Source organism: Eutrigla gurnardus, assembly GCF_963514095.1.
Source record: "Eutrigla gurnardus genome assembly, chromosome: 12".
NCBI classification, from domain to species: Eukaryota; Metazoa; Chordata; class Actinopteri; order Perciformes; family Triglidae; genus Eutrigla; species Eutrigla gurnardus.
This window is the reverse complement of record NC_139926.1, coordinates 16332797-16360632: the sequence shown is the minus strand read 5'-3', so window position 1 is coordinate 16360632 and position 27836 is coordinate 16332797. Positions and strand designations below refer to the sequence as shown.

At 43.7% G+C, this 27836-nt stretch overlaps 3 protein-coding genes across 4 annotated transcripts in view; 2 read left to right on the top strand and 1 right to left on the bottom strand.

The window, feature by feature from the left end:
* Positions 1–783: 783 nt before the first annotated feature.
* On the top strand, positions 784–12163 carry ttc21b (tetratricopeptide repeat domain 21B). The gene is made up of 29 exons (XM_084023521.1): positions 784–936; positions 1267–1396; positions 1498–1608; positions 1697–1863; positions 2017–2139; positions 2385–2542; positions 3184–3268; positions 3421–3519; positions 3634–3826; positions 3921–4018; positions 4351–4551; positions 4767–4896; positions 4976–5133; positions 5260–5484; positions 5661–5899; positions 6294–6366; positions 8179–8289; positions 8382–8520; positions 9123–9229; positions 9383–9571; positions 9781–9891; positions 9983–10064; positions 10167–10317; positions 10394–10555; positions 10651–10846; positions 11049–11273; positions 11427–11547; positions 11638–11705; positions 11786–12163. Exons 1-29 carry the CDS (start codon positions 913–915, stop codon positions 11861–11863), a joined length of 3954 nt encoding a protein of 1317 aa, XP_083879647.1. The 5' UTR covers positions 784–912; the 3' UTR covers positions 11864–12163.
* Positions 12164–13408: 1245 nt separating this feature from the next.
* Positions 13409–20655, top strand: galnt3 (UDP-N-acetyl-alpha-D-galactosamine:polypeptide N-acetylgalactosaminyltransferase 3 (GalNAc-T3)). Its single transcript, XM_084023752.1, has 11 exons — positions 13409–13627; positions 13932–14471; positions 15227–15399; positions 15771–15920; positions 16111–16345; positions 16435–16552; positions 16688–16888; positions 17996–18127; positions 18363–18464; positions 18561–18713; positions 18837–20655. Exons 2-11 carry the CDS (start codon positions 13936–13938, stop codon positions 18948–18950), a joined length of 1914 nt encoding a protein of 637 aa, XP_083879878.1. The 5' UTR covers positions 13409–13627; positions 13932–13935; the 3' UTR covers positions 18951–20655.
* A 117-nt stretch (positions 20656–20772) lies between these two features.
* csrnp3 (cysteine-serine-rich nuclear protein 3) overlaps positions 20773–27836 on the bottom strand; it is a 19037-nt gene continuing 11973 nt past the window's right edge. For both annotated transcript variants that reach the window (XM_084023753.1, XM_084023754.1), the window contains 4 exons: positions 26744–26912; positions 24285–24544; positions 23871–24167; positions 20773–23754 (listed from right to left, as the gene is read on the bottom strand). In XM_084023753.1, coding sequence (XP_083879879.1) covers positions 22672–23754; positions 23871–24167; positions 24285–24544; positions 26744–26906 — 1803 coding nt within the window. In that variant the 5' untranslated portion in view covers positions 26907–26912 and the 3' untranslated portion in view covers positions 20773–22671. The remainder of the gene's footprint in view (positions 23755–23870; positions 24168–24284; positions 24545–26743; positions 26913–27836) is intronic.

Sequence of the window (27836 nt, the reverse complement as noted above, 5' to 3'; positions counted from 1 at the left end):
TCAAGAGTTCACGCTCAACAGTCAATGCATGTTGCATAAGATTGGGCCACCAATTACTACGGGCTGGATGCAAACATGCTTCCACTGCATAACTAACAGAAAGCCAGCCTAACTGCAGGCTTACTGATCATGAATCCAAAGTGTAACGCCATGATGTATGGGTGTAACCCAAGCGTGTGAGCTCCCTGACATAATTTCCATATATTCAAAGTAGATTCAACCAACCTCGGAATACAGTATTTTGTGTGTGTGTCTGTGTAAAGTTTTTTTGAATTCTTAATTCTTTAACCCATCTACACCAGTCATACCTTAGATCACAATTTTAATATTACAAATATTATTATTATTATTATTATTATTATTATTATTATTATTATTATTATTATTATTATTATTATTATTATTATTGTCTTTGTGGTACTTGTAATAGTAGTAGTATCACATATTTTTAAAAGGATGACTGCGCCACCTGGCGATACAAAGACCACACTAGCACGACTCAAATGTAAAGATGGCGTCCTGTTTGAGTTATTTACCCCTGACTCAAGACTGCGAGGCTTACTTCCAGGCTAAGAGACCCACGTAATTTACCAAGTATCGCCAAAACAACTTCACCAAGTATTCTCTTTCATTAAAGAAGCCATTAAACTATTGCTGGGATTTAGATCTGCCAAACACACCAAAGGAGGGGGTAAACAAGCAGCCAGCAAAATAAGAATAGTGCCTGGAAGAAAAAGTTCAGGGAACATACAGTGTTGTAGTTGTTACTAAGTTACCGGACAACGCTGAAGCAGTCGGTTCAATATGGCGGAAAAGACAACAAAATCCTAAAATATTATCGTTGTCAACCTAAAGTACAACACAGAGAGTACATTGACAGTTATTGTCACGTCGGTAACCGTTGAAGGCAGGATGGAGGATGAAGAGACGTCGTTGGTAAGCGGACATTGTTTGGGGATACAGATAACGTGAACGCTTACGTTAAGCTAGTGCGGGTTGTGGCAAAACAATTCAGAAAAACTACCAGTTAACGTTAACCACAATCGGGAGACGTGTGAAAACTAGCAATAGCTGTCGGCAAAGAACGACACCAGCTAACGTTGTTGTCAATGACGTTATCGTTAAGTTAACGGACATAATGACACTGAAACAAAGCCCAAGCTCTTTTAACGTTGGTTTCCATGTTACTTTAAATAACCTAGCTAGCTAACTACACTTATAAACGTGTAACATACAAACGCAGTGCATTCTCTCGGTTTTCCACAGGCTTTGATCAGATGCTATTGCTATGACAAGTATTACAACCACGCTGTCAACGCTGCAGCAGCTGCTCAGAGGAAATTCAGCAACGATCCCATCTACACTTTTCTCCACGCATATGGTATCCTGATGCAAGGTATGTCTGCACGCATACAATGACATCATATATGGGCTCTGTTTCCGGTTAGACTTGTGTTTGTCACCTGCTATACATGCAATTTTATGTCATCACTACAGACCAAGTTCAAGAAGCCTCAATAGAGTTGGACACAATCAGAGATGGTCGAGATGTGTCTCTTTGCACATTAATGGCCCTTGTGTATGCGGAGAAAAAAAAGATGAACCCAGGTAAGCCAGCACAATCATGTAACGGATGTTTGCCCAAAGGACGTGACACATTTGTTTTAGTGTCTAATGAGTGTCTTTGTATTCACAGACAGAGAAGTAATTCAAGAACTGGATGCTAAGGTCAAAGAGGATCGTAAAAGTGCATCTCCCAAGAGTCTGTACTACGCTGGGATGTTTCTCTGGCTATTAGGGCGTAATGATAAAGCGAGGGAGTACATAGAGAGAATGATCAAACTCTCCAGTGGCTCTAGAGAGGTGAGATTCCCATTCTTTTTTTCATATGTTTGAGAATCCCATCAGTGTTACTTTTCCATTTTTTTTTGCAATGTTATGGAGTGAATAAAGTGATAACAGGGACTCTTTTAACATGGCGGAATGTGAACTCGTGGAATGTGATTTGTTGTTCAGGGGATAATCCTAAAAGCCTGGATAGATGTGACATCTGCTAAAGACGCCTACGCCAGAAAGGCTGGAAAGTACTTTGATGAGGGACTGAAAGAGAAAGCAGATATTTTTGCCCTGATGGGAAAGGTAAAATGGAAATCACAAACGCATATTGAATATTCTTCCCCAGTTACAGCTGAATATATTATATATATATATATTACAATGCTATCGTTTTTCATATTCCCTATGCCTCTTATAGTACTTAATGGATTTCCAACTGTGTTTTTTAACGTGTCCCTGAACACTGCTTCAATTATTTAAAGACATAGTCATCTTTTGTGCCAGCTTGGGTGTATGATGCACCCTAAATGATGTTTTGTCTGTCCTAGGCACAATACTATGAATACCGCCAGAACTACTCCGGGGCATTGGAGATGATTAACCAGGCCGTTGTTAGTTTCCCGGGGTTCTTGCCTGCCCTCATCAAGAAGATGAAACTGTTGCTCAGCCTTCAAGACTGGGAGCAAACCATAGATGCATCACACAGGTGATTGTCAAGAGAATTCTCCTAAATCACACACACGGTTGCATCTTTGTTAGCGTAAACCCTCGGGTCGGCTTAGGTGGTTTACCGTGTCTCTTGTGATATCATAAAGTGCCAAAACATTCTGAATCACCACCAGGGTTGGAAGAGAAGAAAAAAACAACACAGTCTGCCTTCACAAATGGCTCACCATTCAATTGCAAATGGGACACAAGCGTGATGCTTCAAACCAGTGCATACTGATTAAGCTATTGTTTGTTCTCGCCCCTCTGGACCTTGGCCAGGGTCAGACAGCATAAAAAGGCCTTTGAGCCAAAGTGCAGAAGTCTAACACAGTTCCGAGGCTTCACTGCCGCAGGTTCGCTGAAGAAGAAGAAGACGAGCGATTACTCAAGTTGCAGCAAGCTTAGAGCTGCTGTGGTGCCCTCACTGGGACTTGTGAAGTGGGAGGCATGCATTAAGCATACAGTATAGTTTACCTCCTTTGGCAGCCTTCCCAGTTCCCTTTAGTTCTAATGTTATGTGTCTAGGAGTTCAACATAGTATTCCAGCAGCACCATTTATTCTATTACTATTACTCAAAGAAATCCAAGCTTATCAAGTGTAGGAGTTGGACTTAATTCACACCTTGTATCATATTTCAGGCTTTTACAGAAGGATAAGAATAACCTGGAGGCACTACGGATGCTAGCTCTACATTCTTTATGTAGAGCTGGAAATATTCCTGAGGTGATGTTCACATTTTCACATTCTCTTAACTGGTAGAGATGCAATCCAGCAGGAATTAAAATCAAATAAAAATTGATTATTTTAATTTATGATGGAGCAGTGACAAAGTGCTGATCAATTCATAGAAGCTGTTGTTAAATCCCTCTTTGCAGTCAGTAAAGCAGCTATCAAACCTCATCAGCAGCTTGGAGATTCAGGAGCCACATAATCCAGAGCTTTTCTACAAGATGTCTCTCGCCTTCACACGAGTTGTAAGACCATTTTCAGTATCCTTTCTAAATGCTACAGTTTTTGTTGCATCACTTCCGAACTTGTTTAACTCGTATGGAATTTCAGCACTCACAGTTGTCCTTTTTTGTCGGTAGTGTGGACGAAATGAGAAATTGCTTGAGCAGACGTCGAGGATGGTGGAAAGAGCCTTCTCTGTGGCATCAGGCGACTCCGATTTTGCCACGGAGTTGGGCTACCAGATGGTGCTTCAGGGCAGAATCAAGGAGGCTGTGAAGTGGTACAAGACAGCCATGACCTTGGATGAGACGAGTGTTCCTGCGTTGACTGGTACTGTGTTACAGTTATTCAAGTGTTGTCTACATGACACTCTGAGTTCATACATGCTCTGTATTTTGGAACATTTTTATTTTTGTTAACGCAGGTATAATTCGTTGCCAGCTGATAGAGGGCCACCTTGAAGACGCAGAACAGCAGCTGGAATTTCTCACGGAGATTCAACAAACTATTGGAAAATCAGGGGTAATGTCTTTTTTATAGAAATACTGACAACATGAAATGTCTTTCGCTCTTGTAAGAGTATCCGAGAGGAAGTAGCTTATCATGGTTTAGAAAAAATGCTATGCAAGAGCACATGGCAGGACAGGCAGCAGCTGTTCCTGTAGGTCTTCAGTATTTGCTCTTCAGTCATTCTTCCTGTGAGGCGTTTTGTCATTAAGCTTGTGTTTTTGGTCCGTCTTGTACCTTGCCTCGTCAAGTTTTCCTCTCCGCTACCTTCCTCGACCTCTATCCTTGAATCCAACCATCTTGCCTTTCTCCTTCTATAAGTAAATTAAAAAGATGTTCACCCTCAGGAGCTACTCCATCTACGCGCCGTTCTGGCAGTGAAAAAGCGCCGCCCCCAGGAAGAGGTGACCAATCTGCTGAACGATGCAGTGGAAACACACTTCTCCACACTGCAGGGCCTGCCTCTGGGGGTGGAGTACTTGGAGAAGCTTAACCCTGACTTCCTGTTGGAGATCGTCAAAGAGTATCTTGCACTCTGTCCTGCTAAGGTACGAATGGGAGACTCGTCAATGACGGGCTGTCCGTTTGGTCGTAAAATGTCTGTGTAAATTCTGAGCCAGTGCAAGAGAATCGGTTTAGGTATTTATTTTGGCTCTAGTGGTTGGCCAGAGAATGACAAAGATGTGCATCCTGCTGTAGTGAGACTCAAATCTAATCCAAACTATCTCTGCGGTAAATAAAACCTTTACTGTTCTTGTCTTAGCCTCCAGCCCAGGGCCAGCCTCCTGCTCCCCAGCTCCAGCACTGTGCCACATTGTTGGATACGGTGGTCAAGATTGTGCCAGGTCTCCCTCAGGGGGTCTTCCTGCTAGCCAAAGTCAGATATCAGTCCGGTGAGCACTGCATTCAAGTTATGTTTTGTTTTTTTATTTTATGCGAATGCTATTTTAAATCGCTTCTGTGTTCATTCAGGTGACATCGACGCTGCTCAGAGCAGTCTACAACATTGTCTGGACCAGTGTCCCTCTCATGCAGATGCTCATTTGCTAATGGCACAGATCCATCTGCTGCAGGGAAACTTAACATTGTGTTCCCAGTCTCTGGAACTCTGCCTCAGCCATAACTTTGAGGTAAGATAACCATCGACATGGACAGTGTTATTGGCTCCTAAATGTTTACGAGACGATATGCGTTCAAGCTCTTATAACTGCGAGGATTGCATGTGGAAACGGGTCGTGACTTCTTGTCCATTCCAGATCCGAGAACATCCGTTGTACCACCTGATTATGGCTCAGGCTAAGAAGAAATCGGGAGATCTGACGGAGGCTATTCAGACACTGCAGTTGGCCATGAATCTTCCAGGTGTCCGCAGAGCGGGAGCCTCGTCCAAGTCCAAGAACAAGAAGATTGAGCTGAGTCCTGCTGACTGTCTCTCCGTCTTCTTGGAGTTAGCTGAGGCCCTGTGGCTCAAAGGAGAACAGGTAACATTTGAAGTTTTGATTTAAAGCACTCCAGATATTGTTAGTTACGTTGGATGTGAAGCAGTGTAGCCTGCTGTGAGTGTTTTTAAGATTTTCAATCCAGTAGTGCCTGACCTCGAAGGAAGGAAAACCAAACAAAACACAGCATACACTTATGAATGGATTTAATATTTCAGCATGAAGCAGCAAAGGTGATGCAGGACGCCATCAATGAGTTTTCGGGAACCCCTGAGGAACTACGTGTCACTATTGCCAATGCAGACCTGGCTCTGCTGCGTGGTGACACGGAGCTGGCACTGAGCATGCTCCGAAACATCACCCCCGAGCAGCCCTACTACATCCAAGCCAAGGAGAAGATGGCCGAGATATACCTGAACCACAGAAAGGAGAAACGTCTGTATGCAAGCTGTTACAGGTGAGCAGTGCAACTTAATGTAAGATAGTAGCTGAACATACGAGCGACCTACGCTCCGTCTGAAACCTAATGCACTGTAGATGTTTGTCTGAACAGTAATGGCTGAAACTCAATTACGTTCACGACTCTAGGATATCCAGCTATAGTGCAGCAACATTTCATCCAGCTGCATCCGTAGTAGGATTCAGGAGACCACAAGCATAAAGTAAATCAAATCAAAATTTAACTGAAGACGTTCATCCAGTAAAGATGAAATGTGTACAGTTGCCTCCAGTCTTCTGCAGTCCCTGATGCTGCTTGTATCAACTGCCGAGATGTAGATGACCAGCAGAGACATACTGTATGTCTACATAATGAAGTGCACCATATGTTATATGATGTCGTTTTTTTCCAGAGAAATGGTGGAGAAGCTGCCCAGCCCTCACACATACCTGCTACTAGGTGATGCCTACATGAACATTCAAGAAGTAAGTCTGTATGTCTTATGAGATATTTTACACAGCGGATCTTTAAATGAGCATAATCTTGTTTTGTTTATTTGCTGTTTTATTTTGGTCAGGTCTACCTTTCTACCTTTTCCAACAAGTCATGGGTGTAAGTTGTCCTTCATGGAAAGAGTATAAATGTAGGTTTTATACAAATGTAGCATCCATGTAATATCATTTGTTTCATGAGTTTCATTATACTTATCCTTTTCTTACCGTCTGTGTAAATGCTGATTTCATTCTGTGTTGGAGCTGTAATGAAGTTCATCACCAAGATCTAGTTTTGGGGGTGCGTTTCTGTAAAATATAGAGAACGTAAAAGGAATGCTCCACAATGCTAGTGCACATATTTGTGAAAGAGGAGCCCCTATACAGCAGGTCAAGAATTGACCACATTTCTGGTGAAGTTATCAAACTGAGAGGTTATGGCATGAAACATTATCTATAATTAAGTAAACGCTGTTTAGACACAGGGTGTCTCCATCTTTAATAATCAGGAACGTGTGAGCGTATCAGATGCCCTCCCTGTACATTACATAAACATCTAACTTCCTCTCTTGGCAGAGTACAAATGCATTTATCTCAATAATTTGGCGCTCAATAATTGCTGTTCTCGGTTTTCCATGTGCCCTGGAAAACCGGGAAATTTAGTCGTTTTAAGTTGAGCTCTCAGAGATGGGAGAAGAAGTTAAATGTCCTGGAAAATATGTTGAGAATGAAGAGAGCAAACTGTTAAAAATCCGGCAACAGCAAGCAGTTAAATCCTAAAGTACTGCTTAGGAAAGAACACATTTAGTAGATTTTTAAAAATAGATTTTATTTTATTTATTTGTTTATTTCGGGCATGTCAATGAAATCGTCATCATCACACTTCATCTTTGTTCAAATAATACATTACACATGGCCGAAAGGGAAAGCAGGAAAAGCCAAAGCTTATCTAGTCCCATGTTACAGTAGTAGGTAGTATACAGAGCTGAAGTCTAGCTCTAGATAGTACATACAGATTACGTGTCGATTTACAGGCTCAGTCGAGTTCTTCACAGCTCAGAACTTCTGATCGCTCACAGTAGTGTCACAGTTTGTATTCGTACCTAATTTATCTCCACATTGTTGATACACATTATAACAACATCCTGCTACGTACAACTGACATTGGCCTTGGACCATACGAGCTTCTGGGTCAACTTATTGTTTGGGTACAGAATGTTTTTTGTTATGCTCCCATGCCGTCTCAACACAGCGTCTGCTGATTCCTGCCTCTGACCTTTATCAACCCTCATGTATTAATCTGTACCGGTCAACGGTTGAATTTACATACTGTTTCTTGAAGCCACTTAGTGTTGCTGATTTTTTGACTTCTTCATCGAACACATTCCATTGTTTAACACCTGTGACCGATAAGGAAAAGGATTTTAACGTGGTTCGTACCTCCCTTTGCCTGAAAATCAATTCATGGACCCTTTCCATATTATTTAGGATTTATTTGAGTATTTTCAGTACTATTATGACTCGGGAAGTAAAAGAGGAGGCGGTATGATCACCTGCAGGGGTTTATGGGATGCGTGGCAAGCTTTCCCGGTCAGGCATGTTGACACATAGTCTGGTTGTGATGTTGGTAAGATAGCATCATTCAAACACATTTTCCCAGCTCAGAGATTGGATCTGTAGCCAACATTCCCAACAGCTCTTAATGTGTTTACCAGAAGTTCGCAACAAGACCTGAATAATATTTACAAAAGCGTAAAACCAACAACAAATTGTGACATCACTAACCGTGTCATTTGTCATCCTCAGCCTGAGAAAGCCATCGAGGTTTACGAGTGTGCTCTGAAGAAAAACCCCAAAGATGGTGCTTTAGCCAGCAAGATTGGGAAAGCCCTGGTGAAGACTCATAACTACGTCAAGGTTTGTTTTGTGCGCTCACTTAAAGTTAAACACGATTCACTCGCAGGAGAGAAAAAAACCCCCAGTGTTGACACAAGGCTGCTGTTACACAGGCAATAAATTACTATGAAGCAGCCCTTAAGACGGAGCAACAGAACTTCCTGCGCTATGACCTGGCTGAGCTGCTGATGAAGATGAAGCAATATCAGCGCTGTGAGAATGTGCTGCATCAAGCTCTGGTCCACGAGCAAGGTACGTAAGACGTCACAGTATTTCTCACACAGTAAACTCCTGACGTCAGGAAGACTCAGTCATGATGACAAACAATGTTTAACCCTTTAAGACCCACATAGACCCATTACGTCCTTTTTGGGTGGGCACAGAGGGTCTTTAGGAGGCAATTTCAAGTCAACAATAGATTCCAAATAGAAGTTGTGTACTTCATCTGAAAGCTGGGAACCTGAAGATGCTCACGCTCACCTGTTGCATCAATTTTGGGGTTTATACCATTTATTACACAGATTTGGTGCAAAATTTCATATTTTTTTAACCACTCGAGAATTGATTAAAATGATCAAAAATACCTCCAAAACACCACATCAACACACCAAAACATTGAGGAACACCATATCTTGAGGCGAGAGGTCAAAATTGACAAACATGTAGCCTAAATTTCATATTGATAGTGGCTTCACTCTAGCTTAAAGACTTTTAAGAGTCTGCTACAGCCTCTTTAATATGATTTTTTGGGATTTGTAAAGCAAATTAAAACACCTCCCTACTATGTTTTACTGATTTTTTGTAGTTGTTTATCGTTTTGTTGTCTTTTTAACTTTTTTCCTGGTCCTTCCCAGTAAATGAACTGGCGACCCTCTCAGATGATTGCCGTTATCTGGTCCTTTTGGCAAAGGTCCAAAATAAGGTTGAGAAGAATGAAGAAGCTTTACTTTCCCTACAAAAAGTAAGCATTTGCAGTTATGTGGCTCTCTGACACTCATAGTTGCACATTTCGTATCAAATAGTGCGCTTATGATTTCCAAGCAACACCGACTGTTGTGCCTTAAAAGACAGAACTTATCACGATAAGGATGATGTTCGTGATTTCTCCGTGCAGGCCCGGGATGTTCAGGCCAAGGTGCTGAAGCGGGTGCAGATGGAGCAGCCTGACGCCGTCCCCACGCAGAAACAGCTCGCCGCCGAGATCTGCGCTGAGATCGCCCAACACTACACAAGTCAGAGGGGCTATGAGAGAGCAGTCAAATTCTACAAAGAAGCTCTTGTGTATTGTGAGACCGATCGCAAGGTCAGTGCAGCGGAATCAAAAACGTCCTGTGTACTCACTGCAGCTGTGGTTAACAAGCACTGGCATCTTTTAGAGTCTGGTGCTTGTGTTTGTGATCTTAGTTGTTGATAGTTTGATTTCAGGGAAAGGTCCAATTGATCTACCCCTACCCTTATTCTACCAAGAATGTTGTCACAGGAATTCAGATGAATGCGCCCCCTTGTTCCTAGGTGATGCTGGAGTTGGCACGGTTGTACCTCACTCTAGATGAGGCGGACGCGTGCCAGGAGCAGTGCAGCATCATTTTGAAGAGTGACCAGTTTAACGAAGATGCAACCCTGGTTTGTTTTTGTCTGTCTTTCACCACGGGTTTTGTTACACCTTTCCTTTTGGAACAAATTCACAAAAGTTATTTCTTGTCTTTGTCCTTAGATGATGGCTGATATTATGTTTAGGAAGCAGGATTATGAGCAGGCAGTTTTCCACTTTCAACAACTCCTGGAGCGCAAACCAGGTGCAACCGATCCGCGTTTCAATAACATTCGTGATTAACGTAAATGTAAACTTGTGATTTTTGAAATGTTAAGCCAACATAACTAACACCTGCTGCTTGCAGACAATTACCCGACGCTGTCACGTCTGATTGACTTGTTGAGGAGGGCTGGCAAGTTGGAAGAAGTTCCCAGATTTCTTGATATGGCAGAAAAATATTCTTCCAGGACTAAGTTTGACCCTGGGTTCAACTACTGCAAAGGACTTTACCTTTGGTATGTTTTGAGGAGCGTTTTCTACAGAAAATAGCCACGTCTGCTTTACGATTAGTGACTAAACTTGTGCTTGCAGGTTCACGGGAGAACCAAATGATGCCCTGCGGCACTTCAACAAAGCGCGGAAAGACAATGATTGGGGTCAAAACGCTGTGTATAACATGATTGAAATCTACCTAAACCCTGACAATGACACTTTAGGAGGAGAAGTATTTGAAAATTTAGATGGTGAAATTGGGTAAGTGGCTGTAAAAACATACAGAGATTCTATACAGTATATATGTGTGTGTATATATTTATTTACAATTAATGCTCACCTTTTTCTCTCCCCAGAAACTCCACAGAGAAGCAGGAGTCAGAGCAGCTTGCTGTGAGAACAGCCGAGAAGCTGCTGAAAGAGTTAAAGCCTCAGACAGCAGGAGGACACACACAGCTCTGCATCCTGGAGAACTACTGCTTTCTGGCCACGAAACAGAAGGCCAATATAGAGAAAGCCCTCAGTGTTTTCACAGAGATTGCAAACAAAGAGGTAAGTAAACTCCACATGGCGCGCAGATACTTTACTCTCTCTTGTGTAAATATGAACCAAGAGCTGTGCATTCATGCGGGCTCCCTCTTAATGTCAGTCATTCCATTTAAGTTGGTCTCGGTGTGAAGAAATGAAAGTGGGACGGTGGGGGAGGTGCTGTCGGATTGATCCGGTCTAACCAGGAGCCTTTGGTTGAATTCAGAAAGAACACGTGCCAGCGCTGTTGGCCATGGCGACGGCTTATATGATGCTGAAGCAGACTCCCCGAGCCAGGAACCAGCTCAAACGCATAGCTAAGATGAACTGGAGCATTGTCGACGCCGATGAGTTCGAGAAGAGCTGGCTGCTTTTGGCAGACATTTACATCCATTCGGGGAAGTACGACATGGCTGGGGAGCTCTTGAAGAGATGCCTCAAACGCAACATGGTCAGCCTGAAAATCTTGTCAATGTTTGAATATTATGTGGTTTACAATTCACCCTTTCCTCTCATTTTCCTTTTAATCTGGAGATTACTTTGTGACGTAGAGGTGGTCTTTTATGTACATTTCTTTTGCGATAATAATTGCACTTTTTTCCAGTCATGCTGCAAAGCGTATGAATATCAGGGCTACATCATGGAAAAAGAGCAGGCATTCCGTGATGCAGCACTCAACTATGAACTGGCTTGGAAATATGGAAATCGGACCAACCCGACTATTGGTATGTCAACCAAAATCACATGTCCAGTCCTATTCATACATGGATTATAAGACTTATATTTCTAACGTGTAATGGCTGTTGTTATTTCAGGATACAAGCTTGCTTTCAACTACTTGAAAGCGAAGAGGCACGTCGATGCCATAGATGTGTGTCATAAGGTGAGACACCTGCGGATGCTTACGGTGTGAGAGGTCAGATCTGTTTTCATCCCGTGAATAATCTCTGCTTCCGTCCACAGGTTCTGGCTGCTCATCCAAATTATCCCAGAATGAGAAAGGACATCCTGGACAAGGCTCGCACTGGCCTGAGGCCTTAGTGTTGGAGCTGTGTGTGTGTGTGTGTGTGTGTGTGTGTGTGTGTGTGTGAGAGAGAGAGATGGAGCCAATGTTTCTGTAATAAAATGTCTTACTTTGATTAAATCCACTTTTATTGTTTTATTGGAGTCAAGTTTAAAAAGAATGTGCAGTTGTTTCTATTATTTCTTTGGGGTAAAATCCCCTTAAACACATGGCTATGTAAATTTGAGTATAGGAGTTGTTTGGTGCTGGCAATCCTGAGGGAAAACAGTGCAGAGGGCTTCAGGCAAATACCCAACTCAAAGCATTTTTCTTTCTCTCCTCAAAAAGCCAAAACATTTTGGAGCAAAAACAAAAATGGGTTTTTAAAATTTCTGTTTATCAATCCTAGTGATCTGGTAAAGACCTATTTTTTAATTTGATCCTATTCATATTGTCTTTGAAATGAGCACTTAAATGAAAACCAATGCTGAGATGTTTTATCTTGTGAGGAATATATTGGGATGAATACATATGTGTTATATGCTAATATGATGATGGTGGCTTTTTGGCCTCTTTTATTTTTTTCCACTGAAGATGATGCGTTAATGAGCGCGCGTGCCCCCCTGATTACACCATTTACATCATCAAACAATTGCCACATCGATAAAAAACTTTTACGAGCGCGACTGGAAAAGTAGGACACAGTGAACATTTTAATGGACATAATAAACTGGAAGCCTGCCGTGGATAGGAAGTGCCGGGGAGCGCAGCCACTACGGATGGAGTCAGTGTGCAACTGAAAAGGCAGAAAGAAGTGGAGCCGGGCACCGGAGCAAGCTCCCTCCGCGTCTCCGCTCTTCCAAGCATCCAACTCTTCGCGAAGTCCATCCGCGGCGGGGAAACCTGCGAAATTAACGGACTAGATCTTCATCCGCGGAGTCCGCTGGTGAGTGCCAGCTTTCATAACTTGTATCAGTGTCGACGCTCAGATCTGATTTACACTTTTGCTTCCCTGTAAAAAAAGAAAAAGAAAAAAGAAAGGACGCGTAATATTTCACAAATGCGCGCGGGACCACGTGCGCGTTAGTTTGCGTTAACACGCTCGTATATTAAAGCTCCGTTTGCGAGATGTGGTGTTTTCTCAGAGAAGCTGATTGGATGTGGTGGGCTGTGTGTGTGTGTGTGTGTGTGTGTGTGTGTGTGTGTGTGTGTGTGTGTGTGTGTGTGTGTGTGTGTGTGTGTGTGTGTGTATGGGGGGGTAACGCGCGTTCCTGCGTTATTTGTAACCCAGCAACTGTCCCAGTGAATGACCAGTTGAACAAATCCTATTAATGGCACCATTATTGAACCCGGAGGAAGTCCGTGAAGGAGACCACAGTCTGTGATGTCCCTGAAGTCAAACTGCAGAACACTTTAGCCTATTTGTCAAGAGGTTTCTTCTTTTTAGGGACAGAAATCAAGCTGCCATCGCCACTTATAGGCTCTCGTTTCGTTTTTCCCTCAAACGTATCCCAGGTATGGATTGTGACACGAAGAAGTCCTGTCTGCGCACGCGCGCCGGCACGTCTCCTCCCTCTACCTGAGCGGAGCGCACCTGGATCCAACGAGACGGAAGTTTTGGCGAAGGCAGAACACGGCGACTTCTTTTTTTTTTTTTGCTCTCCGCGAAAAGTTATTTCTTTTTTTTTAAATCCAAGCAACACATAGACGATCTCCAGTCGAAGCAGGATGTCATTGGTTGGTTTTTCTACCAGCAATTTAAATGGCTTGTCTAAACTAAGGCTGCAACTCAGCGACTCGTGGTAAGTGTTTGTTTTTTCTCTCTGTGAAGGAACCCCGAGCAGTGGTTGCTCATTTCATAAGCCGATTGATTTGTAGATGGCAGCAGACTTTCAGCATCACCAGGACGCTTGGTTGCTTTTATAGAGACTATATGTTTTTAAAAAATGCTTTAAGTAGCTACTAAGATGTTAATGTAGTGACATGACAAGTAATGTGTAATGTAATCAGTGTTTTTTTTTCTGACAGCCCAATATCTTAAATTTGAAAATGACATCAACCCTATTTAATGATCATTAAACCTCTGAATATATGTATCGATTACAGCTGAATGTCGATCCAAAGCAGCCTGCTCGCCATTCAAGAAAGAATGATACCTCTCCGCAGAGTGCTCCGAAGGCGACTGCACCCAGTGAAACTGGCCATAGTGGCCCTTGTCTTTGTCACGTTTGTGTTCTTCATACAATGGGAGGTCGGCAGCCAAAGCCAGAAGGAGGAGCCGTGGCTGAAGGAGATGGCAGTGAAGCGGGATGCCATGCTGGGCATGGTGATTGGCGCCGTCAATAACATCAGGGATGTGATTCCAAAGATGCAGATCCGAGCCCCCGTGCGTCAGCCGGACACGGCGGACAGCTTGTCTTGCCTGCCGGGTCACTACACCGCCGTTGAGCTCAGGCCAGCTCTGGAGCGTCCGCCTCAGGACCCTGTTGCTCCCGGAGCGGCCGGGAAACCTTTCCACACAAACTCGCTGAGTCCCGAGGAGCAGAAGGAGAAGGAGAAGGGTGAAGAGAAACACTGCTTTAACCTGTACGCCAGCGATCGCATCTCTTTGAGCAGAGACCTGGGAGCCGACACGAGACCACCAGAGTATGCCCATTTGTACAGTCTTTATGCTTTTGGTAAAACTGTGCAAAATCCATTACGTTTACGTTTTTCTTTTATTACTCAAAATGTGCAAGAAAGCTCAAGGGGATCATTGTGCTAGTGAACATAGTATAGTATTTTGACATATCATTGCACCACCTAGTGGGTGTGAATGCAGCTCCGATGCTGCACAAGAACTAATCTTTCCCTATTATAGGATTGATGTACTGGCCCAGAATATAACGTAAAGTCTAACACACACACACACACCCTTAAAAGCACCCAAACAGATCAGTGTGAAATAGTTGTCTAACCCAAACACATTCATCATGTTTGCTTTTTTTTTTTTTTTTTTTTTTTGCAACTGGAGGAAACCTCAGGCAGAAACCACAGAGATGATTGTTCTGAGTGGGGCTTTGTTTCAGCACGCCTGCCCGGTTACTGTGGCCAGTTCAGAAAGAAGCACAGTTTTGTTTGGCAAATGACATTATCTCAAGTCCAAGTACGTGTCAATCGATAGTCGGTACACGGCGCAGACATAGTCCAAGTCCATCTTTATTGGGGGAGCTTTACAAAACCTCTCCCGCTCTGACATGGCAAGGTATTTCAAAGGCTGCCACACGCGGTGTCACGGCTGACATGGACACCCCACAGGGGAGAGTCTGCAGAAGTAATAACGACACCATTGTGCCTCTCAAGAACTGTACAGGACAGTCCCATCGTTGTGCTCTCTCTCTCTCTCTCCTTTCTTGCTGCAGATGTATTGAGCAAACATTCAAGCGATGCCCCGCCTTGCCGACCACCAGCGTGATAATTGTGTTTCACAACGAGGGTTGGAGCACCCTGCTAAGGACGGTGTACAGTGTCCTCCACACCTCCCCTGCCATTCTCCTCAAGGAGATCATCCTGGTGGACGACGCCAGCGTGGACGGTGAGACTTTTCAATCGGGCCCTTCAGGGGTTTGATTTCATGCAGCATGTTGGGTGGGCAGCTCCTTGGTGTGCCACAGAACATGCAGAGAGGAGCTCCCTGCTCCGTCTGTGGTCAATGAACTGGGTTACAACAGGAAGTGAGGGGCTGCTGGCGAATACTTTCCTAAAGAGCAAGTAGCCGTGGTTGTGCTTAGAAATGAGTCAGCGTTAGCTCTCGTAAACAGGTATGATGTAGGAAGGAAACAGATTGCTAGAGAGGAGAAAGGTTTCAGGGAATGCAGCACATCTGACTCTCTAAGCTCATCTTTTTGTATTCATCTCCAGTCCTTCTGACCTCTAACTTTACTAATGGATGTCCCGTACTTCCAGATGCATTGAAGGCCGAGCTGGATGAGTATCTGAAGCGCCTGAACATCGTTCGAGTCGTCCGCCAACGAGAAAGGAAGGGGCTCATCACCGCCCGCTTGCTGGGCGCCTCCGTGGCCACCGGGGACACTCTCACCTTTCTGGACGCCCACTGTTAGTCATCACCACACTGAACAACCCAGTGGCATGCCAACCACACCCTGATTTATGCACCCACAGCTTAACTGCCTAATGTTTACTCTGCTTGCGTGACTGCACAATGCCTTTGCACATTGTCATTCGGCGGTTATTGTTCAGAAAAATGTTGCAAAGTGATGTCTGATTTGCATTTGCACGTCAACAGGTGAATGCTTTAACGGATGGCTGGAGCCCCTGCTGGCCAGGATAGCGGAGAACTACACTGCGGTAGTGAGTCCCGATATAACCACTATTGATCTCAATACCTTTGAGTTCATGAAACCGTCCCCGTATGGCCAGAACCACAACCGGGGCAACTTTGACTGGGGCCTTGCCTTCGGCTGGGAGAGTCTACCAGATCACGAGAAGCGAAGGAGGAAGGATGAAACGTACCCCATCAAGTAAGCAAATCAGTGTACATGAATAAACATGTGAATTCCATTTTCCTTGTTTGAAATCAATCCACTCCTTGGACCAAATGTCTCTGTAGGACTCCCACATTTGCTGGTGGTCTCTTCTCCATCTCAAAAGAATATTTCTACCATATCGGGAGCTACGATGAAGAAATGGAAATCTGGGGCGGTGAGAATATTGAGATGTCATTTAGGGTAAGTCATTCTGGTTGTGTGGCTCTTTTATTGTTTTTACCTTTTGAGTCATCCCACTCTCCAACCAGCTGTATGGGCGTGCCTAACTGCTTGTCATTATACATCTGTTTGTGCTGCCTCCCCATTAATGTGCAGGTGTGGCAGTGCGGCGGACAGCTGGAGATCATTCCTTGCTCCATTGTTGGTCATGTTTTCCGCACCAAGAGCCCCCACACCTTTCCCAAGGGCACGCAAGTCATTGCTCGTAACCAGGTTCGACTGGCGGAGGTCTGGATGGACGACTACAAGGAGATCTTCTACCGTCGTAACCAGCAAGCAGCACAGATGGCAAAAGATGTACGTTTTTAAGACACGTTTGAGCAAACCCAAGTCCTGTCTGCGAATAATCAGCGTTAAGATTGTAAGGCCAGTCCACCTTTATTCAACAGGATAATGTCATTGGGATTTTGAATCATTCAAACATTTTGAAACATTCAGTCACCTTATTATTTACAGTAACACTTTGTTACACATAATCAGCTGGTTTCATTTTGATGACTTATGTCATTCTGCAGGGGGAAGCATAGTATTGCACACCGTAGCTTTTCATTATTGTGATTCTCAATGCAAGAATTCTGTAGCAACACGTTCTCTAAAGAGAAAATGCTCAGCTCTGAGCGGCTGGAAGCTGTTAACCGACAGGGAAGAAGGGGCCTGAAGGACGCTTCCTCTGCTAAATGACACCAAATCCCAGAGCTTCCCCACATGTGGCCCGGAGGTGCTGTAAAGCGTTCCCTCGGGCCCGTACCTCACAGAGCAGGCCAGCCCTCTCCCGCTGGCTTCAAGCAGACATGCCGTCGTCAACAGCTTCAAGGAATCCTCTGTAGTAGCTATCGGCGTGCTTTAGTGTGAGCAGGGGTCCTCGTCATTATAGTAAGTGTTCTCGTTATTCGAGAGCATTAGGTGCCTCCGAATGCTTTTAAATGTGCTGCTATGCTTCCCTTTAAAAGGATACTCGTCTGTAGTTAATTGGTTTAACAAAGGAGTCATGAGAGCACTGGAACAATCATTGACTTTAGAAAGTTAGAGCGATGATGAGATCTATCTATCTATCTATCTATCTATCTATCTATCTATCTATCTATCTATCTATCTATCTATCTATCTATCTATCTATCTATCTATCCATCTATCCATCTATCCATCCATCCATCCATCCCAACCTGTACATCCTTTGGTTTACGATCAAATACCTGCTAAACGAGTGACATCTCACAGCTTTACAGTATTTTACGATTAGTGCTACCAAATGTTAGCATGCTACTATTTGGTTGGTTTATGGTTTCTTGCTGGAAGTCTTGTTTTTGTGTACTGTTCTTGCATACTCTGAGCTCTCCAGAATTTCTGTTTGGATGGCAACCTTTTTTAGAGAAGGATTTAAAGAATCATTACTTGATTTAACAGAGGGCCTTTGGCGAGATCTCCAAACGCGTGGACCTCCGTGCGCGCCTGCAGTGCAAGAGCTTCTCCTGGTATTTAAAGAACATTTATCCAGAAGTCTTCATGCCTGATCTCAACCCACTCCGCTTTGGCTCGGTGAGTTCGCAACACCCCCACCACCGGCTCTCCTCTTTTCCAAACCTCAGAGCTCTGTCTAGCCACTGTGGGTTTCCACTTGGGATCTCCAGAGGGCACTGAGCAGTTCCAATCGGACACCGCTGAAAGCACTCCAGGGACTCGAGTTGTTTGAACAGCTTGCACTGCCTGTTGGTTTTTCATTTTGTTTCCTCTCACTGCTCTCCCCCTCACTTCTCCCTTTTTTCGGCCGTAGGTGAAAAATGTCGGCAAAGACTCGTGTCTGGATGTCGGGGAGAACAACGAGGGTGGGAAACCGCTCATCATGTACCCATGTCACGGACTAGGAGGAAACCAGGTCAGTCACTGAATGTTCTATCCCTGATATCTCTGAAGTATGATTCACCTTTAATTACAGAGGTCACTGGTGTTTTTTTCTTTCCTTTTGCTGCAGTATTTTGAGTTCTCCACACGGCGTGAGATTAGACACAACATTCAGAAGGAGCTGTGTTTGCACGGGGCCGAGGGCACCGTGAAGCTGGAGGACTGCCAGTATAAAGGCAGCAGCACGTCTGTGGGTGCGGAGCAAAAATGGGAACTGAAGGAGGTGAGTTTGGTCTTTTGCATTTTCTGTCCACTGATTTCTGATTTGAAAACCTTGGGATATTTCTTTTACTTTTTTTATTTTATTTTTTCAGGAAAGTAATAGTTTTGTCTTCTCTTCACATAGAACCAGTTATTCTTCATGCCAGGATGGAACATGTGCCTGAGTGCCCGTCACGAGCATCCCTCTCTGGCCCTCTGCAACCCCTCAGACAGATTCCAGCTCTGGTCCTTCATTTGAGGCGTTGCAAAGTATCCGTATGCATAGACATACTAGGACAAGTATACTATACTCGTTCAGTTAACATGCAGTGTTTTTTTTTTTTTTTTTTTTTTTAGATTAATGACATTGAGTGTTAATTTATTTTTATACATAGAAAAACTGAACCGCCGCTGCTGCTGCTGCTGCTGGGAAATTTTTGGGACTTTGGGAGAAACCACAGTGTGCCACTGCTGGCAGGAAGCATTGAAACAAATGCTCCCAATCAGACTGTGAACTGAGATCCTTGAGGAAGATGCACTGTGCTGATAGGTGCCTGTTTTCTATTTGAGATGTATTCACTGCTCCAAGTCCTCGCAAACCAACACACGCAGTATTAGGTATATACAGTCAACATTGGACATTTTCCAGTGAGACACATGGGTCTAAAAACAAACTATACAAAAAGTACAGTAGATGATTATTGAAAACAAGGGGGTCAAGTTGGACACACACAAAAAAATCCCAAATGTTATGCACCAAAGAGACTGGAAGTGAAAACCTGAAACACACAAATATGTGTTTTATCCCCTTTTTTTTTTTAAATAACTTTTTTTTTTTTTTTTAAATAACTCAAAACCTCTTATTTGTACCGTCCAGTGCCTTAGATGTCATTTTATACTGGGTGGGTGTAATGGTGGAGGGATGGGTGGTGGTGTGTCGGGGGTCGCAGAATAACGGCTTCTACAACTTTGTGATCAAAATGATCGTTAAATCAGGATTGGAGTCGGTACACTTCCAGTACATTTCCTGAGACCAGCAAACTTTTGCAAGACAAAGATTTTATAACGCTATACAGTTTATTATTTCCATCCAGCTAAAACGAATGTAGTCTAACACAACCCTGTGATGAATGAGGTTACGATACGGTTCGGTTACATTACTTTGCATCTTACTGAGGTGTTTCTGATACGTCGCTCAGTACAATGCAAATACAAGCGAGCTAAAATGATAATAAAGTTGTATCAACATCCGTCTGAGACAAAGAACTGAACATAATAACCTCCATGAAGGTATAATTTACTACAGGACTGTGGCATTAGACTACAGTAGTTTTTATGAAGATGTAAATGATAAACGGGCACATGTAGAGATGTGACACAATAGGAATGATCATTTGAATACCAGTTTGGACTTGCATGGAGAGAGTGAGCGGGCCTTAAAAACACATTAGTTTGCAGTTCAGGAGTTAATTTCAAGTGCTCCTAACAAAAGTGGAATTAATGATTTCGTCGATTACCGAAATATATTTTTATTTGATCTACAGTCAATGCTTTATTAGCAACATTCATGTCAAACGTGAATGATTTTTATTTTATTTTATTTTTTTAAGATGAAGCATTCTCTCTCTTTTTAATTACGGAAATGTTTACCTGTATTATTTCAAATTTTTTGCTTTGGTGTTTATCAAAAGGGAGCGTTTAATGTGAAGTGAACGCGCAGAAGGAATTGAATTTGTTGATGGAATGTGTGAAACTCTCCCTCTACATCTAAACTGGAGTCCTACTAATGAATCTCTGGTGCAGGCACTAGTGTTTACATGGCTGGGGATTAGTGTAAATAACTAAGTTTGAGACTAATTGAGAAACCAATCAAATGTATGTTTGTTTCAAATGGAAAGTGTCTATTTTTTTGTCTTGGTATTGAAAGGTCTTATTTTTAGGTCAATAAATTCAGTTGGATTGGACTTAAAGCCACTTTGTCTAATTTCTCCTTGTCACCTGTAGAGGGCGCTTTGCACTAAGAAATTACTGAACCGTACAATGTTGGCTAGCAATTTTAATTCAATTTATTTCAAAACCATGTTAAAAATGAAACAACTGAAAACTAAGTATGTTCTATCAACAGATTTTTTTCCCAAACACATTGAAAAGATTTGTACCATTTTTGTGCAAAATGTTTGCATTTTAACAGAATAAGAAATAGAATCAAATAAATCAGGCACATGAAGCTTTACAACTCACAACCAGCATGAAACAAAAGACAACTTTAAGATAGTGAAGCAATTTACTCAATACAGACTTTTAGTAAACCACAATAAATACACATTTTGATATATCATTCATAATAAATACTGGAAAATAAAAACCCAACACAGGATTCTTAACCGGATGCAGCGTCACTGTATCTGGCCTTCTCACACCGTATGCTTTGGCACGATTCTTCTTTACTAGAGGCCATGTTGATGCCGCTGATTGCCTGAAAGCAGTCTGAGCACTACTTTTGTACCACCGAGGTGGCGGGAGAGGTCGCAGCTACTCGACAGAACCGACAAAACTCTGCTACTGACCCTTCTGATTATAAAATATGGGCAGATATTTGCAAGCTTGGAAGAGGGACAAATATCTGTATTCATGCAGGAGCAGAGAACTCAAGGTGAAGAACATATTACAGTAGAGTTATTCCATAAATGATTGCAATCCCCCAATTGTTGAGCAGTCACTCTAATTCCCTTCTTGTCGGTGATTTTTTTTTTTATAAAGATCTGCTAAGAGATTATTTACAGATTTTTTTGGTAAACATTTATCCACATCTGCCCATTGAGTCATTTTAAATGGCTCGTGGGCCTCAGGAGTCACATTGTGTAGCTGTAAATTGCTGATATGAATCATGTTTGATTGTCAGCCTTGACCATTTGCTTCCCCCATCAGCGATTATGAAAACGGTGGCATCGTTTTTTAAATGAAAGTAATGGTGCTATAAGTACAATATCAAGTGCCGTGACATGTCAACTTTAAAGGAATCTCATTCCACGTCACTCAGGAATCGTCTCTAAAAGCTTATCATGCTTTTGGAGATAATGTCAAAGTGCTACATCATTAATATCCCTGTATCGACGAAATGCTTCAAAGAATAAATCTTTATTTTGTAGCGGCGCCTACAAATCATGGTATTCTAAAAGGTGGACAGTGGAGACAAAAGAAAAACAAGTGCGGGGCCATATTTTCCTCCCAGTTCAAGTATCCACCAGTTAAAACCAACTGCATGCCACTGGACCCCCACACATAAGTGCAAAAGGCTGTGAGTTGATTCCTTGACATATCGTATTCCAAAAAGGTACAAATAAGACTTCAGGCTGGTTCATGCTCTTCAAAACCATAGAAAAGCTTATAATAGTGACAAAAAGAAGAAGACAAATGTACATTATGTACACAACACATTTTTATATAAAACGATGGCGATTCTTTTTTCCTAAATGTCACTGAGATTCCCAAAAAACAGCATGCGTATTGTTATCAAAACATTTACAATATATAAGTATACACATAATTCAGAAACAATAAATAAACTGACGATAAACCTTTTTTTGCACATTTGACACATACGTTAGACATAGAAAAGTTCCATCTACAGTACAATATCTGCTTAAAACTAGAACTTTACATCTGAAATTACAAGATACATTGCACGGCATGACATAACTGATGTTTTAGAATGCTTTTTTTGATCTGTCCCGTCTTGCAGACAAGCACGCGCTGTAGTGGAGGAGCCTTTGAGAGAGAATAATTAAAACGTGACCCTATGGCTTTATAGTTACAGATGAGAACGGACTACAGGGCTGCAAAATCGCTTTGAAGTTTAAAGTCAGATAATGCAAAAATAAAAAAAGAAATAGGCCATGATCACGTTCCCTCAAAATGCATCTTGGTCAAGCTCAAGTTAAGACGTGATGATGAAAGAACACTTGAGAAGGCGAGGCCCTCTAAATGGCTGTGACCTCGGGGCAATGGTCTGGTAAAGGGAGGTTCTTCGTGTTGCCTAGTAAGGTCAGGTCAGAGTGGCCGTTAACGCCGGACTCTTGCTGCGGCTGCTCGGCTGTCAAACACGAGCCGCCGTAGGAGCCCTGGGCGTTATTGTTCAGGTAGTTTTGAAACTGCGTCTGGTTCTGGGCGTCCGGCTGCTCGACGAACGCCGCTTTGGACGACGCCTCCTTCTCCTGGTCAGGCGTGTAGCGGGCGACGGGGGTGAAATGGCGATTGGCTGCGTATTGTCCCTCGGCCTGATTGGAGTAGTCTGTGTACTGCTCGGCGGACATGTCGAAGGGTCCTTGGGCGGCGTTGCCGTTGGTCGCGCTGACTGGGTCTGGGAATGCTAAGGCTTCTCTGTAGGGTTCACTGGTTTGGCCGTTGGAGGCGGAGCTCCCCAGCTGAAAGTACTCAGCCGAGGAGGAGCTCATTAAATAAGCGTTTCCGTTCACGTGGTTGTCGTGGGCAACGTCGCTGTAACACAGCACCGAGGACAGTGGGACCACCTCGGTGTGAGACACCGACGGGGTCGCCACGTCGCCCTGGAAGTTCTTAGACTTCACGTCGTCGTCCTCGTCGTCGTCGTCCTCATCCTCAGAGTCGCTGTTGGCCAAGCTCTGCGTGCTGGAGTCGGAGAGTCCGCTGCAAACGCTGCTACTGTCCTCCTCGTCCTCGTCTTCGTTCTCCTCCTCCTCCTCATCTTCCTCGTCTTCCTCCTCATCCTCGTCATCCAGCTGCTCCTCCATCTCGTCCGCGGCCTGCAGGTGCATGCCGGCCGCCTGCGGGACGGCGTCAGACAGAGAGTACTCCAACCGGTGCTGGGACTGAACCAGGGGGTTCCCGCCTCCCAGGTCGTTGGTCTCGCCGCGGTAGCCGTTGGCGGGGGACGTCTGCTGCTGCTCGCGGCTCTTCTCCAGCTCCAGCTTCATGATGGTGTGCAGGAAATGGGTCCGGACGCGGATGGGGTTGAACTCCACTCTCCCGGTTGAGTTGGTGCAGCCCTCTTTTGTGCAGCCGCACGGGAATGACATGCGGTCCACCTAAGGTCAACGCAAAAACAATTGGCATTTGGTATTATATCAGTCACTGATCCTTCCCTCTAAAATGTAAGGCTTTAGGGCTAAAGCCGGAGACGTGCATGTCACGGGGGGTTTACCTGGCACTTGATCCCCGCGATGCTGCAGGCGCAGGTCTCCGGGTCGCAGAAGACTCTGCAATCGCAGCCGCAGTCCTCTCTGGACATCCGGATCGCCCGCAGTTCGTGTTTCTCCTCCACGTCGATTTTCTTCACCCCCGAGGACCGCAGCAGCGCCCGGCGCTTTTTAGTGGTGAGAGGCTGCAGGAAGAAGTACTCGTCCACCTCTGTGTTGTCCAGATCGATGTCGTCGTCGGAGATGTCGTCCGCCGTGAGCGCGTTGGCCTCCTCTGACTCCACCGTGCCATTCTTGGTCAGCTGCCACGCAAGAAAGGAGTCACATCCAAATTCACTCACATATCTGATCTCTGAGTAATCTCTTTGTACAGACATCTTCCCCACCGTCGTTCAGACACTAGATGACAAAGCATTTACCTTGAGTTTGATGGAATTGAGCTTCTCCTCTTTCAGGTGATCTCTGAGCATGTCTCTGTGGATCCTCTCCTGCTCCACGGCGAACTCGCCCAGGGAGTACTGCCGGATCCAGCTGTGCCTGTTGGACATGCCCAGCGTGCTGCCTCCCTGGCTGGGCACGCTGGTGAAGCCCTGCCGCCGGCTGAAGTAGTACACGGTCACATTCTCAAAATGCACCCTCCTCGTCCGCAGGCGCTTCTCTCTCTTCAATATTGAGTCAGCTGCAAAGGAAAACAGGGATGTTTGTTGTCTTTTTTAAAAGACGTGGTACTGCATGTACTGCCATCTTTGTTGTTAACTGTTTTTGACAATTCATTGATCCAAATGTGGAAAGAATTGAAGCTCTCTCGAAGCGGTTTCATAGCCATCTAAAGCCTGTTTATGGGGAAGTGACATTTTTATGGCAGAATGTGGGCCGCAGACATGCTGGGGTTTTGTCCTTAAACGAGAGGAAATCTTTCTTGCCATTACTGCGAGCGTCTGCGTATCTTAGCATAGCTTTGTAGGGAAGGATTTCATCACATCCCCGAGCTTCCGCTTGGCATGCGAGTCCTCAGTGTGTCTTTTTAAGGAGAGCTCAACAAGAGGGAGAGGCAGAGAGGAGGGCAACAGAGCAGCATAAATAATCCCCTGCCTGGGCCCGAGATGAAGAGCGCTGGTTCACAGAGGCGCTGTTCCCCCATATCAGACAGACAGGACAAATGGAAACCATCTGGTCCCAACAGCCCCCCCCCCCTCCTCCACGCAACAGGGACAATGCATTTCATTACAGATGTAGAGCTGTCAGACTGAGTAGAGCCAAGCTTCATTATCTACCGAGGGAAATGCAAGGTAAAAACAGTTAGCAGATGTTAAGACCTTTACATCCCCCCGATACCTATATTAAAATCACTGAGGGCAAAACAACATCTTAAAAGGCATTTTCCACAGTTTTGCAAGCTATAATCAGCAAGTGTTTCGTTCCCCTTTAAAAGACGTTCACTCTCTCGACAAACACAACGCAGATGTTTTTCTCTTCTCTCTCGTAAAAACCACTTCGGACTTAATCGTTTCATCTTTCTGCCAGGACAGTCAATCACTGTACACGCACAGTCACTTCACAGGAGTGATGTCTTGGTGGAGCTCTGTCAGCTGACCTTGTCCCCGGCTACCAGCAGCTGCAGCTGACACAGAGGCCAAGCTCAGCCTCTAGGGACGCAGCACCCTACTTATGTCTGGCTGAAGGGAGTCACCCATCTGCATGTCAAATTTGCCTTTAATTAAAGGAAAAATCACGTTTTTGTAATCTTGGCAAAAATATTTTTGTATTTATTTATTTTTTTAAATTATTTTGGAAAATTAAATATTTAGTAGACCAATTTTTTTTTTAAACATTTAGTTTGTTCTTTACGAATTGCATTATTAAAGCAAGTATCTGGATGCAAAATTCCCAAGACGTTGTAGCTATCTCACCAACGTGCTCTCTAACCTCTTAGATATTCCGATTCACATGCACTGTAGTTGCTTATTATTATCTTCAGTGTACTTTTGAACCTGCAGAGGAGACACGTCTTTTGTTGATTAATCTTGAAATGCGTTAAGAATCCATTCTTGAATACAAAGTCAGTTCAAGCCGGGAATAACTGGAATCTCTCAGCAGCAGACCTCATTTGGAATCGTATCGGAGAAAACCAAAAATAGATCTGCAGCTGTTTAGCCTTTGTTCCTATTTTTCTACAGAGCTGCAGCTAAAACAATTAATCCAATTATCGACTGACAGAAAAATATATCTCCAACTACTTCAATAATTGATAAAGTCTAATAGTACAAGGACTTGATTTAATGTCAAGTAATGTTTGTTGCTTTTCTCTGTTTTAAATGAATAAACTGGATATTTTGGGAGTGTTGGTTGGTCAAAACATGACATTTGAAGATATGACACAACATTCTATAGAAATAATACACTGATTAAATGGAGATAATCAACAGATCCATCCAGAACTAAAATAACAGTGTTGCTAGAGAGCGATACATTTAAATGCATGTTACCATCTGCGTGGCACACACACACAGCTGGAGACTGTATCAGCTCATTCATCTGGCTGGGCCTCCACACTGATGCTGCTCCTAATGAGGGAGATCTGTGCATCCTTCCCCTTTATTACAGCACTGGACTCTTCTCCTCTTCCTCTCTTCTCCTCTGCACAGCTATGACAGTAAATTCATATAACACTCCCTTATCTACAGACGTGCAGATGTCTGCATCCCGCATTAATCGTGAGCTCGCAAATCGGGGTTGTATCTGAGTGTTATTCCCTTCTTGATTAAAAATCCCTTTCAGTGCTGTAGCTTTCCCGCCCTTCAGATGACATAATGACATTAATCTTACTGTCAATAGCGCGCGTGAGCTCAACGCACAAATTTAAGACACAGCCACTCACGAGTGAAAGGGCCCGAGGCGGAGGGGTTGACGCTGTCACTGCTATCCCCACTCTCACTACAGGAGACCTCATCATCAGACTCCCGCAAGGAAGAGCACGGGGAGGAGGAGGCTTCCACCTCCTCAAATTTCCTCTTCAGTATTCCACTCATGGCCCGCCGCATCTGCACCTGAAAACCCAAAGACAGCAGAAGGGCCACACATTATTTAATATCCAGTTTAGGACCTTCGTAATCCTCTACACACTCAATTAGCAATGAGACCCAGACTCCCTCCACCCCCCCACTGCCTCCCCCTCCTCCCTTCACACACACACACACACACACACACACACACACACACACACACACACACACACACACACACACACACACACACACACACACACACACACACACACACACACACACACACACTGTCCTAGCTCATTCCCTGGGAGAATGATCACCTCGGCACAAAGGAGATGGAGGGAGAAAGCTGCTAATGACATACTACGTCTGCCTACTGTCTTTGCCTGGGATCACATACTTGTTTTATGAGTTCAGTCAAATTATGTACAACATGCATGTATTATGTACTGTAGTATGTAGAATAGTATGCGATTATGTGGATTCATTTTTGTTCATAAATAAATACAATATAAAAATAACAGCCATGTTGTTTTTTTAAACGCAAGCTTAGACATGAAAAACATAGACAGTATGTTTTACTTTAAACTTAATATTTTAACAACCCCCCATGGTATGATCCACTTTATCTCTGCCCCGTTCACCCCCGTTATACCTCATTATATTTTTATTTTAATACAATTTAATTTATAGTATTTTGTGATGGCTTTTTTTCTCAGCATTGATGTAAGATTTCCAGTCACAGTGATTTCCCCTCCCCCCAAAAGTCTGGTGTTCTTCATTCACAAATGTGGGAATGACAGTCCAAAATGTACAGTTACAGATATTTTCCTCTGTTCCTAGATTCACCCCTGGCTGATACCATAACATAACAGGAATATCCACACAATGTTATGCAGCAACTTAAAAAAAAACACAAAGAAAAAAACCTCAATGCATCAAATTCAAACATGCATTCCAACATGC

Coding starts and splice junctions, on each gene's coding strand:
- ttc21b (XM_084023521.1), top strand. CDS start 913: ATGGAGGATGAAGAGACGTCGTTG. Junction 3,827..3,920: donor GAGTGTTCCTGCGTTGACTG/GTACTGTGTTAC, acceptor TTGTTAACGCAG/GTATAATTCGTTGCCAGCTG. Junction 8,521..9,122: donor AGCTCTGGTCCACGAGCAAG/GTACGTAAGACG, acceptor GGTCCTTCCCAG/TAAATGAACTGGCGACCCTC.
- galnt3 (XM_084023752.1), top strand. CDS start 13,936: ATGTCGATCCAAAGCAGCCTGCTCGCCATTCAAGAAAGAATGATACCT. Junction 16,553..16,687: donor ATATTGAGATGTCATTTAGG/GTAAGTCATTCT, acceptor ATTAATGTGCAG/GTGTGGCAGTGCGGCGGACA. Junction 18,128..18,362: donor ACCCACTCCGCTTTGGCTCG/GTGAGTTCGCAA, acceptor TTTCGGCCGTAG/GTGAAAAATGTCGGCAAAGA.